This window comes from Anneissia japonica, unplaced genomic scaffold, assembly GCF_011630105.1.
Source record: "Anneissia japonica isolate Jap-2015-1 unplaced genomic scaffold, ASM1163010v1 scaffold24_len2511860_cov200, whole genome shotgun sequence".
NCBI classification, from domain to species: domain Eukaryota; kingdom Metazoa; phylum Echinodermata; class Crinoidea; order Comatulida; family Comatulidae; genus Anneissia; species Anneissia japonica.
Window position 1 is genome coordinate 1,306,764 of NW_022730786.1, and position 16,004 is coordinate 1,322,767.

The 16,004-nt window shown below is 33.6% G+C and overlaps 3 protein-coding genes across 3 annotated transcripts in view; 2 read left to right on the forward strand and 1 right to left on the reverse strand.

Annotated features, from left to right (window-relative positions):
* The window catches only part of LOC117115042 (ankyrin repeat and SOCS box protein 8-like), an 8,597-nt gene extending 3,784 nt beyond the window's left edge, over positions 1-4,813 (reverse strand). The window contains exons 1-4 of the mRNA XM_033258690.1: positions 4,584-4,813; positions 3,590-3,795; positions 3,214-3,407; positions 2,550-2,678 (exon numbers count right to left, since the gene is read on the reverse strand). Of these exons, the coding sequence (XP_033114581.1) occupies positions 2,550-2,678; positions 3,214-3,407; positions 3,590-3,779 (513 nt within the window). The 5' untranslated portion in view covers positions 3,780-3,795; positions 4,584-4,813. The remainder of the gene's footprint in view (positions 1-2,549; positions 2,679-3,213; positions 3,408-3,589; positions 3,796-4,583) is intronic.
* Positions 303-2,930, forward strand: LOC117115041 (complement C1q tumor necrosis factor-related protein 4-like). Its single transcript, XM_033258689.1, has 3 exons — positions 303-458; positions 796-1,287; positions 1,818-2,930. Exons 2-3 carry the CDS (start codon positions 810-812, stop codon positions 2,216-2,218), a joined length of 879 nt encoding a protein of 292 aa, XP_033114580.1. The 5' UTR covers positions 303-458; positions 796-809; the 3' UTR covers positions 2,219-2,930.
* A 1,672-nt stretch (positions 4,814-6,485) lies between the features above and the next one.
* On the forward strand, positions 6,486-15,560 carry LOC117115135 (ubiquitin-like protein 4A). Its single transcript, XM_033258829.1, has 4 exons — positions 6,486-6,641; positions 8,186-8,291; positions 9,215-9,414; positions 10,587-15,560. The coding sequence occupies exons 1-4, from the start codon at positions 6,585-6,587 to the stop codon at positions 10,692-10,694; spliced, it is 471 nt and encodes a 156-aa protein (XP_033114720.1). The 5' UTR covers positions 6,486-6,584; the 3' UTR covers positions 10,695-15,560.
* The last annotated feature ends 444 nt before the right edge of the window (positions 15,561-16,004 follow it).

The following is a 16,004-nucleotide window of genomic DNA, read 5'->3' on the forward strand; positions in this document are numbered from 1 at the left end:
ATATTAATTTTGTTACAGAAAAATGGTATCAATTGAAAGTAGATTCTTTTAATTTTAATTGTATTTAATGTTATTGATCTATAATGCAGATAAATTATACATATAATAAAGATTGTTGTAAAGGTATATTTTATTTATATAGCAAATAAACATTTAACTAGATAGGTAAATTCATTCATTATTACTAGTACTTACATCATAATGGCACAGTCCAAACCAGGTGTCAGAAAAGTATATGCATAATTACTAATTTGCATATCCAGGTCTTTGTGCAAATTGAAGCAGTCCATATCACTTGTCACATTACCTTGTACAGGTAACACCTAACTTGGCTGTAAGTGGTAGGCACTGTTGTTTTCTGTGGTTTTAACTGGTGGTCTGTTGTTGTCTACTGACACCAATTTTGGAATAGCATACAACTCAGCTCTTGGCTTAAGATATTTTGATTAAGGTTGCAGGTAAGTCACACCATTTTGAAAATATTTTATAGCACACTTACAATTGCCTTTAAGCTAGGCTGTATGAATCTAGCAACAGTCTAGGCCATATTACCACCTGATTAGCTGCTAGGCTGATTATGAGGTTTGGTCCTACAGTACATGGATAGCTTTAGATTCAGGGTCAAACTAGCCTGTATCATTTTGTCAATATGTTTGCCTTAAATTGTTTTAAAAAATTATTTTTTAATTGTTTAAATATATTTTAACTTGGACAACAGTTATCAAAGTAGTAATAAATATTTTATTCAGCCTGTATACCATATATAATATCACACTTTTCAATTCCAATTTTCAGGGGTTGATACCACAATGCAAAAGTCAACATGTATCATAGGCGTGTGTATGCTACTTGCCACCTATGTGGTGCCCTCGTTCGCTGCCTCCAAGTATTTTCTAGATTCTGCTTTCAGTGCAAAATACATGGGTACAATCAACCGTACCGTGTCTGAAACCATAACAGGATTTGAAGAACCAGACCTAAACAGAGGAAACGACTTTGACAAATCGACAGGCATATTCACGTGCGAGTTTCCTGGAACATACTATTTTGAAGTTGACATTCACCTGTCAGATGACCAAACAGTACATCGTCTGTCCACAAACCTCTTTTTTATCAACAATGGCAATAATTTTATCTCGCTGTCAAACCTCAAGATCCTAAATTCGCAAACTGGCGGCGTTGTAGACCTTGCAATTGGAGATAAAGTTCAACTTGAAGTGCCTTACGAGCTGGTCGAGACCTTTGACACGGATCATCCATTGGTGTTTCTTGGCTTTCTCTTGGATCGTAAGTTAATTTTCTTGTTACTTATTACAGCAAGATTAAATTCCACCAAACTTCTCGCCTTGTGTTTCTACAATTAGTTCTGTGCAGCCACTTTTTATCCTTAATTTGATCTTATTATTTGTATTGGTCTTTTCTTATTTATATATATATATATATATATATATATATGTATATATGTATATGTATATATATGTATATATGTATATGTATATATATGTATATATGTATATATGTATATATGTATATGTGTATATGTATATGTATATGTGTATATGTATATGTATATGTATATGTGTATATGTATATGTATATACATATATATATACATACATATATATACATATACAATTTATTTTGTTGCGTTTCAATATTTGTTTTGTATTGTAAAACACTGTATTTTATCTATGCTCGAAATATAAAACAAAAAAAATAAAATTGTTTGGCTATACCATGTGTTTTTTTGTGGATGCTTAAAACTTTCGCAATGTTATCCTTTACATGCCACTTAACTATAAAAAAAACTTTTTCAGATGATTGCCACTGCGGAGGTCAATTGACTAGGGAGAGTTCGTTTTCAGTCGTCAACTCAATTCAAAATGGTGAATCTATTCCCCTCGGAAATGTAACCTACCAGGAGGCCCTTAGTAACGTTGGAAACTGCATCGATTCAAACACTGGCATCTTCACGGCACCATACACCGGACTATATTACTTCACGTTCACTGCTGTGACACGAGGAGTATCAACGTTTGAAATCAGTCGCAACAGTGAAGCAGTTTTGAGTATGACTGATGGTGCAGACTTTGACTCTCTGTCCGGTAGTATTATTCTTGAGCTTACCAAGGGTGATAAAGTGTATCTGGAGTATGCAGCTGGGGGTCCTATTAACACGCAAGGGGGAAGCATTGTATTTTCAGGGTTCTTATTGTGAAAATATCTGAGGGTAATGATTTTAAAGAACTCGGTGGTAAGAAGCAGTATTCTAAAATGTGTTTTTTGAATGGAAGAACATAAGTTAAATCTTTATTCGATTTATAATCGATCAAACATACACAATACTCATAAAATAAAAAAAAAAGCAAGCAACTCCAATTTCACATTATGATTATAAAAATACTGATTCTACGAATGAACTTTACAAGGGGAACCTAATTTTATATGAATTTGCATTCCAAATGATTTTGAATTGAAATGATTTAAAGTTAAATGTATAATACAAAGCAATTCAATTAAACGTTATCACATTGAAAGAGGAATCTTACTTGGTTTATGAAACTGAACTTTGACCCAGCTTTGACGAGCAGCCTTATGCACTCTAGTTGTCCATTACATGCTGCAGTGTACATTGGCGTCACTCCCCAGTTGTCCGTCAAATCAACATCAGCTCCCGCCTACAAGACATAAATAAAGGATTAGAAGATATTATTCATATTGGTTATTTTATAATTACCAAATAAAATCTACCTGAATGAATGATAATACTGTATTCACAAATGTATTAATCAGTTTGGTTCGTTCATTCATTAATAGATACATAAGCTGATGATAATTTTGGTCATGGATGTTACTATAATTAAAAATACCTGAATATAGCTGTAAGAAGGTAATTTAAATGTATAAATTTCTCTCTATACTACAGTTTTCTGCAACATGTAATTTGCCCATATATGGGCATAAAAATGTCATGTCATTTGTGAAATGTATGTATGGGTAAATCTCTGTTATTCGTCTCAGAGAATTTGATGATGGTGTAAAAAAAGCTTACACAAGTAGCAATCATCAACTACATATATTCTAGCTATGAAGTGTCAGGTTCAGTACAGGAGCTATCAGCTACACTATGTGCTTTTGAGGGCATTTATATTCCAAAATAATGCATTGTAATAAGAGGGTGCTCTGCACTGACAACTTAAAGATGTATATTACCCTTATGAGAACTGCCATGCATTCTGGGTAGAGTGCTGAGACAGCATGTAGTGGTGCCTGCCCATGTTTACATTGACTGTTGACATCTGCACCATTCTCGATAAGAACTTCCAGACAGTGTGCGTGACCTTTGTAAGCAGCCCAATAGAGGGCAGACTTCCCATAGAAATCCTTTCTGTTTATACCTGCTGTACCTGCAAGGAAAGTAAATTATTTAAAAGAAGCAAAAATTGATTACTCCCCTGGAACAGGTCCCTGGGGATTCCATAGGTATAAATTCAATGCCCAGGGTCATACTTTGCAGCCCATAGAGGCCTTGGCATCAAGCACTATATATGTTTGACATTATTATACAATTCTATGCAACTTTACTGACCTTCTGCTTTATAAATCTGTTGAATTTCCTCCGCGTTTCCATGACTTGCAGCATAATGCAAAGCTGTCCAGTTATGTGTAAACTTCGGAGGTCGACCAGAGTTTCTTGGCGTTTTATGATCGTCACTGTCTTGCCCGAAACAATCAAACTTCCATTCCCACATGGGCAGTGTACTCCACTTTGAACCCATTGCATGTAGTCATTATCTATTGGAAGAAATAAAAATACATGCATCAAAAAAAAAAATTAGATGTTGTTACTGTTATAGCATACATATTTTATAAAAGCTTTCTGACATTAAGTAAACAAATTGATAAAACAATGTATTAACAGCATATTATTAATAATACAGCATATTAATATCTGATGCTTAAAGCTGGGCACACATTATTGGAGGCAGACTTGGTGGATCGTCATTAAACACATTGTGTTGTACGTTCTTCAGGAGACCACATCAGCCGAAGAAGATTGTCGGTGCAATAGGCCTATGTGTCCGGTTTCACACATTTACAATGTTTTTTATTTGCTGTAATTCATCTGTTTTTTATGGTCGTGTATATTTTTCAATTGTTTTTTGCGGCCATTTTGGTGACTAATAACAATACTGTACTTACAATACTACTCCAGATGCATTTTCACTTTACTTTTCCCTGAGGACATGGCACAACAAAGAATAAAAGCATGGTACAAACCATGTATGGTACACTACACTGCCCAACCCAATGCTGCTTTTCAAACAACAAATCAACTATTAAAACGCACTCTCAATCAGAGGCAACCACTAATAAAAGTTATAAATCAGAACTATGTCCTTGTTCCTGTCTACAATCTACAGTTCGCACAATCAATGTTAGCATTCGGATTCGGACTAACTGAGTTAGCCGAGGCCTAGGCCTAGTCTAGATCAAATTGAGATGATGCTGAAGATGCTAACGGTCGACGACAACCTCTTCACTAGTATCGGACTATCCTAGCTGTCTTATAAATAACTTACTGTATCATTCATAATAATTCATCATTCGCTGATCATCGCCGTCTGTTCGCATCAAACTCTATCAAAATGGCCGAATCTCGAATTTGGATATCCTACGAAATAATATCCAAGCCTTAGACAATTATCCAGGGAAGCTTTCATCAAAGGAAGGATAAATTACTAAACAATACCTGACAATACGCTGTGAAAAAAAACATAACAAGTTAGATCTGTAAAATTAGTAGTAGTGCGCCACCAATACTTCGACCCAAGATAGAGCTAGTTTCTCCGTTCTCCACACAGAAAAAAATGTGTTCCACCGAAATGCATGGTGGGAATACAAACAATGGGGCGCCCCGTACGGCTGGATCTAACCCAGACAGTGACATCGGTGAATACATAACCTCCTTGGCGGAGGTAGAAATCGTTGCTATTATCCAAAAACACAAACAATTATCATGGATAAGTAAAGAATAAAACAGCCGTAGCGCAGAATCGTATGGCCGGACGCAATCTAATGATAAAGTTTTCCTCCATTAGTGGAAAAGAAGGGCGCCGTGTGCGTCTGGATATACTTAGCAACAGAAGGGCGCCCTGTACGGCGGGCCTCATTTTTACTATGCGAGTGCTCTATGTCTTGTAATTCTAGTATCTTTGGTCAAATTGATGATTTTTCAAAGGTTTCACAATTTTTATGATCTTCATATTTTTAAATATTTATGAAAGGCGGCTCATAATTGACTTTTCTGTCTCTATACCTAGGTATCATTTGTGTAAGTGTGTTACACAAAATAGCATAAACGTAGGCCTACCGGTACATAAACTTGGGATAGGCCTATAGCACTAGTGTAATACCATAGAGAAAGAAAATGTTTATTTTCCTTCTCTATGATAGTGACATACTCCAAGTATCGAAATGCACGCCATCGTGTCGGGATTCAATATTTCGACATTAATTATGTCATCATCCCGAAGAAAAATTATCATATTTGCAAGCTTATATGCACAAGTACCAAAAAGTGTTCTACCAATCAAATTACCCCTAGTAGGTTACATAGCTATAAATAAACTAAAGGTGATTTTCATTTTCATAATTTTCGAAAATTTTCTTTATTTTTATAACACGCATCTTCTCAAAAGATTAACGGAAAATCCCAGGATAACTTCAACCATCTCTGATAGTGAGTGTTTTCATATATTTCAACAAACTTCTCAGTCTCAATTTAGCACTTCAGAAAGTCACGGTGTTCAAACAGTATTAAAATGATAGGTGCAGTGGTGTAGGACTACTTGTGCAACCCATAATAAAAAATATACTTTAGGCCTATATATTTATTATAGGAATGTCTATTAATATTAATATATGGTCAAACTAGAATTTATATCCATAGGTCCTCTCAATTTTTCGTACTTTTTTAGGCAAATAAACGGATGAATGCGCGAATAAGGAAATCAGCAAGCAATTGAGAGTTTCCTTCTTTTTTTCTTTTTTTTTTTGCACCTACTGTAATTTCCTTTTGGACAAAATAAAGAAATTTGAATCTGAATATTACACGAATGAAACGAACGAATGAACAAGTCGAATGAATAAATGGGTGAATGAATGAATAAAAAATTAATGAAAATGGCCATGTAGTGATCCTTGTCTTTTTAAATTGAACCTGTCAGTTTATAATTAATTAGAATTAAATTAACTAAATTAATTTATTGAATATAATCGTGTGAGGAGAGTAGCCCAAGGGGATTTCCCTATGTGGGTTGCTGCCTCTCCAGCGGACCAGACTCCATCCCATCCTGCTAGTTGTGGCTAATAATAGATTCCTGGCGTATTGTATTGTTACTAAATTCTTTGTAACGTCTGGTTGAATCACCGCAGCTACTAAAACATGAAATACGAACTTCAACGACTTTTTGTTGTGTCGCCTATGTCTAGCTATGATCGTATCGGAAGTTGTTCACACGCAACTATAAACTAGGCTAGCCTAGGAAGGAAGAATTTAAAACTTATATACTGGTTTTCTAATGATGATTTTAACTGTAAAAATATTACCAGGCGGCAGAAAAGAATGTTCCATAGAGGTATATACTGTTTATGAATCAAGGTTATATGTATTTATTAAAAATATATAGTATTTGGCCGTTTTCGCTAGGCCTAGGTTAGTCTGTTTTAAGTGTGACACCACAAGGGCGAGGGTTTGCCTGGCTTGACTAGCAATAGCATAGCATGGGTGAACGACATGATTTCATAATGGGCTATTTTATATTATATTTAAAATAATTATTAGAAAGACACATCTATTAGTATGTGGAGGTGGATTATGATGAATGTATTTACTAACTATGATGACTTCTTGTTTGTACATTGTAAGTTATGTATTGTAAGAAGAGTTGTTAAAATAATAATAATAATTGTATTCTTGCAGATAGAAATCTAGGAAATAAAATTAGGCCTAGACTAAAGAATTAGACAAAAAAGAGGTCAAAAGATTTTGTTATATATTTTACTTGGTCTAGTTTTCTAGACAGGGTTATGTTTAAAGACGGGCTATGAAGGGAAACATTTTTTGATACGTCACCATAACCATGATACTGTAGTGTAAATAAAGTATTTGAATTGCACAGATGATACTTAAAAAATTAGCTCCAATTTGCATGGAAACTCCCTAGGAAAATAGGTGTGCAGAATCCTAACTACTGCATAATACATTGGTTATATATTAATATTAGATCAAAGAATAATTTTTGGCAAAATCTGCGCGGAAATTGTCCCTTACTTGCAGTAATGCGTGGACAAATTTAGGCCTAATTTTTGTACGGAGGATTCCCTATGAGCAGGCCTTACTTTGCAGTCTGAATATGTTGTACAACTGATTTTTTTAATATATAAAAAGGGTGTTTGACAAAAAGAAACTTGGGAACTGTTAAAGTGAGATTTTAAAACTGGGAGGAAAAGTGCATAACCACCTTCTTTCCAACTTTTCCCCATTTGGGCAATTTATAACAGCAGGCTGTCACCACTAAATTGTGGCCTCTCCAAGATCTCACAATTTGTACAGTGTTTATGAAAGCCTTTGGAATTTACACTGATGACATTATTCTATATTTTTACTGTATTGATTTGATTAAAAATTTCATGGATTACGGCTACTTGTACATCGTTGCTTAGTTTGTCACTGGCATGAATAATGGGTCAACTTATATTTTTACAATTTTAGCCTTTATTTAGGAAGTGCTATTGATTTACACTAGTCTCAAACTTGTCCTAATCCACCCATAGTAACATCCAATCATAATTAGGAGTTTATTTAATACTGATGTAACAATTGCACTACCAATGCTATAGCATTTTTAATTTCTTCCATTTAGGTACCAAATTGGCTCATAAATAGTTAACTCAATCTTAAGCTTCCCACTGTCAAATTTTGTAATACCTGTTATTTGCCCATATATGGGCATGATATGTCATCATTATACCATATATGTGTATGACATGACATCATCATGCCTAATTATGGTTAAATCACACATACATGTCCCATGAAGCTTGATAGTGTGGATATAGCTGCATAGACTTTCTATGATTACCACCACACATTTATATAATGGAAGTCTTCTCATTTCAGGTGATGGACCAAGAACCAATTTTATCAGTAAAAAGAATGGTTGCTAGGGAGCTTGACGTCCCTGTTCATCTTCAAAGATTAGTATTTAGGGGGAAAACATTATCAGGTGAGCAGACATAGTCATGTACGCTTGTTGTGCAAGAAGTATACAGTACCTCCTTCGTTGTCAAGTGCATAGAGACCACATTTATTTGTGCTGTATAAGTCAACCTACTGTTATTATTGTCAACCTACTAATAATTACTTGAATAAAGGACATTTTTTTCATTCAGTATTTAAAGTAGAGGCTCCCTCCAAAGCAGAGTCTTAACATCAAGGGGCTTCTGAATAATAATAATAATATAATAATAATAATTCAGTAATTCATTCACTTTTATTTCTGATTTCAATAAATTCATTAGAAAATACGCACAATCAAATAAAATAAGTATATAAAATATAGCATCCTGAGGATTGGTGCTTCAAACTGAAAAAATAACATAATAACAAAAGAGAACAAACAATATAAAATTATAGTAGACTAATAAATCTAATTTTAAATTGATTGAAAATTGTTGTACATATTTAATTTTTGGTCATTAGAAGTTAAACAAAAAATTTTACAAATCACAAAAAAATAACTTTAATTAATTAATGGATGTACTGTAGTGGAATTTCCTATCAAATCATAATTACTGTACCCAAAAATTTGGGGTCCTCTAAACATTTTTTTGTTATACTGTATAGCCTATGCCCTCTCAGTAATGTGCTTTATTTATTATTTGCTTCTCTTTTTCCAATTATTTTAAATGTAATTCTATGTCTTAACTCCTTATATGTTTTAATTCGGTTTTGTCCTTTCGTTTAAAGCCCTTAAAAATATATAATATAACGGAAATAAAAGTATAATTAATACTCATGTTTTCACATGCCTTTTGGAATGAAATTGCAATTGTTTTCTTTCTTTCTTTCTTTCTTTCTTTCTTTAATTTATCAATTTTTTTATTTTTTGAATAAAATGAAAAAAATAATTGATTGCTTTTATTTCAGACGGATCAGCATTGAATGACTACAATATAGGTCCCAACACAAAAATTCATCTTGTAGTTCGTAAACCAGAAACAGAATGTGACCCATTACATACATCAAGAATAGGAACAAATACTGAATTCTGGGAAAAACTCAGGTTGAAACTTAATAAACATTTTACAAATGATAATGCTGAGAAAATTCTTCATCAATTTAAAATGGTAAGTACGATTGACTGCTCCACTATTGTTGCTAAGGTCCACAAAACAACAGCAGAGAACATATGTAAACACATATGTGGGACTAGTAGGAATTCCTGGCCCTTTTCTGATTGATTGAAGTTTAGTTGACACTATAAAAAGGTTGATTCTTTTGGCGAGTTGGATGGCCAAGTGGGAAAGGCAGGGGTGCTGCAACCACATGCTCGCCTGTTGTTCTGGTGGTGGAACAAGTCTTCTCGGATTAGGACTATAAAGAGTAGGCCCAGTGTACATAATTTGTCTCCTGTGCTCTTTAAAGAACCCAGTATATTCTTCGAGATGAGTGGGGGCTATCTCTGTGTACTGGTCCATTCATCCCCTGCTGTGGACAGACGAGAGTAGCTGGTACCGGTTTACCGGTAGCTCAGACATGAAGAGACCCTTAGGGGAGAACCAAGTTACTGTAAAAGCTAGTCCACACCTCAAGCGCTTTAAGAACTTTCGGTGTAAAGCGCTATATAAAACTAACTAGATTACAACTACATGAATATTTGTAGCAGTTTTGATCCACTTTTTTATGCTATTGTGGTTTGTATATTATAAAAAATATCTTTATGTTAATTTAAAATGTTCAGATTTTGTTTTAAAAAACACTTATTTAATTTCAGAAAGAGTTAAAATACAAAGTCTAAATAATGAGCAAATTATGAATTGCACAACATTTTCAAATTATCACAAATTACAAAAAAAATATCACAAACATTACAAAAAAACTCTCTTCTCTCTTTTGAGTCTTTTTTAAAAATTTAATGTATCCAATGTTTAATATGTCATTATGTGTCATTAATGCATTTAATGAAATTTAAGGTTTAAATTTAAAGTTACAGTCCTACATTTAAATAGGTAATTTGCTTTAGAAGAATGAAAAGAAGATAAGAAGGGTGGAAAGAAAAAATATTGCACTACATTTTGTGTGCTTTATATTCATTTTGATTTCTGAATGAGTGACGACAAAATAATATTCTCTTTGCTTTAAATTCTTTTTATTGTATTTAATGTGTACCTTGTGCATTATGGTATGTTATGGTATTAACACAAATTAAAAAAAATAAAAATAAATTAAATTTACAAAAAATAAAATAACAATTACATTAGCTTATTTTTTAGTAATTTTTAAAAATTTTTATTTGCAGGGTTTTTCGTCTGATGTTTGCAATCTTAGTCTGGATGAAATTGAGAGGTTAGCAATATCCAAAGAAAATAAAGATGGACACACAGACCAAGCAGGAACTTCTAGATAGTTGCTGCCGTGAATAAACGAATGAATTAATTAGAATTTGCTAGCCAATGCACATGAAAACGTAACATCCACAACACATCTGGCAGCCTGCACCTGTATGATGACTTTTTATGACAGCTTGATTCTGATTGGCTCGATATATTTTGCTCATCAGAACTGAGATATGTTAGGTCATGTGATCGACTCATGACAGCAGCAGATTCGTCTCTCGCTGATTTGGATGTTCATATGTGGATATCAAATTGACCGAATCAGGTTTTTCTTTTTTATGTCGTGGGTTATTGTAGTTACTCACATAATGGTGGCGCTTATAGAATGGCATAGTGTTGAATATACATAAATACAGTGCATACTCTGATGAACACCATTCAATGCGTTACAACCCAGGCATAGGGTCTATTGCAGTAAAAATGTAATTTAGTATAGTGAAAATGTAATTTAGTACAGTGAAAATGAAATTTATTACAGTGAAAATGAAATTGATTACAGTTTAAATGTAATTGATTACAGTGGATATGTAATCATCACAGTGAAAATGTAATCAATTACAGTAAAAATGTAATCAATTACTGTGAAAATGTAATCAATTACAGTGAAAATGTAATGGATTACTCTGGAAAATGTAATCCATTACCATGATAATGTAATCAATTACTGTGAAAAATCAATTACTGTACTGTGAAAATGTAATTGATTACATTGTAATTGACCCCATGCCTGTTAACCATGGGATATCTGTATTGACATGTGGGGTGGGGGAGGGAACTGATTGGGTGGTGCAAAGTTAAGTGGGGATCGATGAGTTTCAATTGTTGAATGAGGGCACACTTACTGGCAAGAAAAGGCAATTTTGAACTTTAGGAAGTGTGGTGTGGCTGGGAGCTGCAAGCTTTTTTGGGTGAGGGTGGTGGTGGGAGGGGGATGGTGGGTATATTTTCATTATGCCACAGATTACAACTACTACAAGTGCTTATAACATACCTTTATATATAGTACCTACTTTTTACCTTATGCCATGTTTCCATAGCACCTGAATTTACTATTAAATATAATACTCTCTGTTTTGGGCTAAAACTTGAGGAAGAAATTAATATTTGAATTGCGTACTTTGTATATTAAGTTAACCGACTCTTAAATTATATTGTTCCTATATATTTTGCATAGACTCTTAAATTGGCTGGTAATCAATTTTAGTTAATAAGGATGTAATTCAGAGGAAACTTAACTGTTTCCATCTCTGCTCATTGAAAGATTCTTTGAAAAGATAAACTTCATGTTGAATAGAATTGTTTTAAAATTTGATCACAGATAATATAAACAATTTGTAATTTAATAAGTTTGCAAGACACTTTATCTACATTTGATCCCCTCTACCCAGGAGGGTGAATGGGTACTGACATATGGGGCTTGCCATGCCAAAACCAGTATCAATGACCAAAAAAAAACGAAAACTGACTACTTTTATAATATATTCATATTCTTCACATTATAAGCTTTAAAATGATAGGTCGTATGCTGGAATAAACTTATTATTATTATTATTATTATTATTATTATTATGGCTTCTCTGTACTAAAGTGTACAACACTGCCACATTTTTATGTTAATTACTCGGTTTAACAATTAACGGCAGTACGCTGGTTTTGGGATGGCAAGCCTCATACGCTGGGAATGTAAACAGACTCGCTATGTGAAAGAGTGAGAACACCCTCACAGCATTGCAGAGTCTCCCTCAAATTCTAAAGAAGGAAATCTATGCTCCAGCCTGCATAGGTTCAACTGCCTTAATAATTTTGTCCTTTTTTCAACATTTTAAGTTTGTCAGTGTTAAATTTTTTTTTTCTCATGCCTACAGAGACATGGCTTGTTACACTGAATGTCTCACCACTTGTTAAACATGCATGTTCAAGTGTAAAGCTTGTAGCACACTGCTCTGTGTGGGCACTCGCCTAATGCAACCCCAATCTACTGACTGTCAGTAGATCTGAAAAAAAAAAAAAAACAATTTGTCCGGAGACATGTCATGCCGACGCAGAGTACCCCAGACTTTTCAACCTGACCGTAGATGTATTATAGGTGTGGGTGCGATTACCACTGTCCTTACTCTTGGAATGTATGCATCCACACATTCTATCTTTAAGCCCTGTCCAGACTATCAAATTTTATTTCACAAAAAGCATGTGACATGCCTAAATATGGTCATGATGACATCATATCATGACCATATATAGGCACATCATGACTATATATGGGCATGCAACAGCTTTTTGTCTGTAGAAAATTTAATAGTGTGGACATAGCTTAACACTCACCCAACTTGTCCTTAAGGTCTGTTTACACCGTCAGATTGTATGTGACAAATCTGTGTAATTTGCACATATATGAGCATGATATGTCACAACCATATATTGGAGAATTGTCTTTTGTGGACAGACATTTACATGTGGATACAAATTGTACATGCAAGTCAAACATGTCTTTAAACCGGGCAATCAGTGTGTTGTACGACAGCCTTATGACCGTCAGATTGGAGCGCATTAGTGGTTCTTTTTTAATGATCTAAAGTCAAGTGTAAAATTGAGTTGTTACTAACTATTTCTTGACTTTTCGCCTGCTATCGGTAAGGCTTAGTCATAAGTGCCTATATGACAGTGGTGGAGTCGATCATTAAAAAAGAACCACTAATAACGTAGATTCTCTAACTTTTGGAGGTTATTCGGTAGCGGCGCTTATAAAAAGATATTGGCGTAGCGCTTTCAATGCCCATTCCCATATTTTACATATTCCAATAGTTCAGTAGGCCTATCATAAGTCCTATCATCGTAAACAAACATTTATAAAGAAATTCTTGTGTCTTCATTGTGTTATTTATTCATTTTAATACTGTAAACATTGTATTTAAAACCCGGTTTCATTACACACAGGTTAATATTATATACTCTAGATTAAGCGCTGCAGCACTTATTCAAGAGCAACGCTTAACAAAAAAAATTATGTTCGGTGCGGCGCTTATTCAAGCATTTACGGTACTTATTTATCGTTGGATCCAACGGATTTATTCAACATCGACCTATCTTCTCAAAAATATTTAGATATTTCCTATATTCTGAAGTAGTCATTCTTATTTTGCAGTCCATTTGAATTTTAAGCCATATTAATTGCATTTCTTTAATGGATATTTTAAATAATAGAAATAATACTAATTGATTTGATAAAAATGATAGAGAAGTTATGAATAAACTAGGCCTAGAAACATGTATTTTAGGCAGTTAATTTTTCAATGAATTTTTGGTGTGTATGTGCCACTGATCTTCAATATTGAGAGATATTTGTTTGTATTTATCTTTGCCTTCTTTGTTGTTTTTTGTTTTCATCACAGTTTATAATTATAAACATAATGTAAATTACACAAAATGTTTTCTATTAAAAACTAAAAGTGCATTTTTTGTTTTCATAATTTACAATATAACGTTTAGTCAGGTATTCTTTGCCTAATATTTTAACTACTTATGTAATCAAATACTGTATAAACAAAAATATTTTGTATGTAAAATAGTCAATCCACAATACATATTATATTGGATGCGTGTTGAATGTTATGTAATTCATAGAGGGCACAGTCCGTCATCAACACAGAAAAAAAAAATTTCAAATTAATTACCAAATGTTATTTTCTCATTTGTCTATAAAACACAGAGCACTTTTTTTTCAATTTGATTTGTTGTATTTTGTGAATCATATAGTGTCAGTGGAATATTATGGGTTTGAGGAGTACGGATATTGAAATAACGAGTGATAAAAAATAAGTTAGGGAGAGTACTGTATGTTTTACTGTACAGTTGTCCATCAGACTTTCAACAATGAGGTCTGTCGGTGTGGGGGGTTGATATCTACACTTTCTATTTCACTTGCGTTCTTTAGGCAAGGCATTATCTATGGCCCAGGAGTATATTGGAGTATAAAGTGAACCTATTTTAGAATATATTTGGTTTAGGAGAAACTAATGCATGACTAAAAATATTCCCCCTCCTCATCCCCTGTGAGGAGTTCACTTATTACATATGATCTTATTTTTATTGACAAGGTAGTTTGTAATGGGTTTGCTAATTTATATGTAACTGCCAAACATATTTTTCCCAGGGGTGCAAATTTGTAAAATCTATTCCTTTGAAATATTAGCAATTTACACTTGGTCCCGGTGCATGCAGTGAACTAGAAGTACAGTATATTCAAAGTACCTGCTACAGTAACTACTCGGATGTAATATTGTAGTCACTAATAATATTTTGTATAATTTTAACCAAGCAATGTACCGCAGCAGGTATAGCTTTATATAATCTTTGAAAAGGCTAAATACCTGAATAATAACAGAGATTTTAGACTGATATTGCAGAGGTGGATCCAGTAGGGGTGGGGGAGGGGCATGCCCCCCGTTTTTCCACTAATTTTAAAATTTCAAGGCATATATTGAAATTAGTGCTCTCACTTATCTATTCTGAACATGTTGTGCCCCCCCCCCATTTGAAAAATTCTTAATCCACCCCTGTATTGCTATGCTGAATAGAGGGTAGGGGAGGGGTGCGCACCAATAAGGACCTAGAGCCCATATTAGCCTATACATAGGCACCTATCCGTAAATTCTTATTTTCTCTGTTTTTCTATCCCCTGTTTTGGTTGATTAGTGAATTACTATTCAGGGAGGAATTTACTTGGTAAACAATGTACTGTATACAGATTAATGTATGGTGTTAAATTATGATTTGTTGTGTCATTCAATTGAAACAAGTTGTGATTAATGAATATTATTAGGAAATGCTCTTTTTTGTAAATGCGTCTTGAATAAGTTAATAAAGAATAGTAATATTAACAGTGTCTAAGTCATGTCATGTTAAAAAAACATCAACCACACTGGAGCTAAAAACATTCATCATAATTTTTTAGTCAGTTTGTATCATTTTGTCATCTAAATGAAGAAAAAGAAAAGGCAAACAATGAAACGAAGAAGGAAATAAAAGAAATAAAAACAGGAAGAGAAGGTAAGGAAGGGGAATTGAAATGAAAGAGAGGAAAGTGAATGAAAACAAAAAAGAAATTAGGTGAAAAAATCATAGGATAAAAGAAACTAGGTAAGGAGAATAAGGAAGTCAAACAGGAGAAGAAATGAAGGGAAATATTAGAAAAGGAAAGAAAATATATAGGGGCCAGGCAAATGTTATTTCGGATTATTTTAGGTATAGTATATCATACAATACTGTAAATACAACTCATCATAGTAGGCCTATAATTCCCAGCGATTGACTTTTGACCAACG

Excerpts from the sequence above, each read along its gene's own strand:
- LOC117115041 (XM_033258689.1), top strand. The coding sequence starts at position 810 with ATGCAAAAGTCAACATGTATCATAGGCGTGTGTATGCTACTTGCCACC. Across the intron at positions 1,288-1,817 it reads TCTTGGCTTTCTCTTGGATC|ATGATTGCCACTGCGGAGGT; the intron begins GTAAGTTAATTT and ends AAACTTTTTCAG.
- LOC117115135 (XM_033258829.1), top strand. The coding sequence starts at position 6,585 with ATGATGATTTTAACTGTAAAAATATTACCAGGCGGCAGAAAAGAATGT. Across the intron at positions 6,642-8,185 it reads GAAAAGAATGTTCCATAGAG|GTGATGGACCAAGAACCAAT; the intron begins GTATATACTGTT and ends TTCTCATTTCAG. Across the intron at positions 9,415-10,586 it reads TTCTTCATCAATTTAAAATG|GGTTTTTCGTCTGATGTTTG; the intron begins GTAAGTACGATT and ends TTTTATTTGCAG.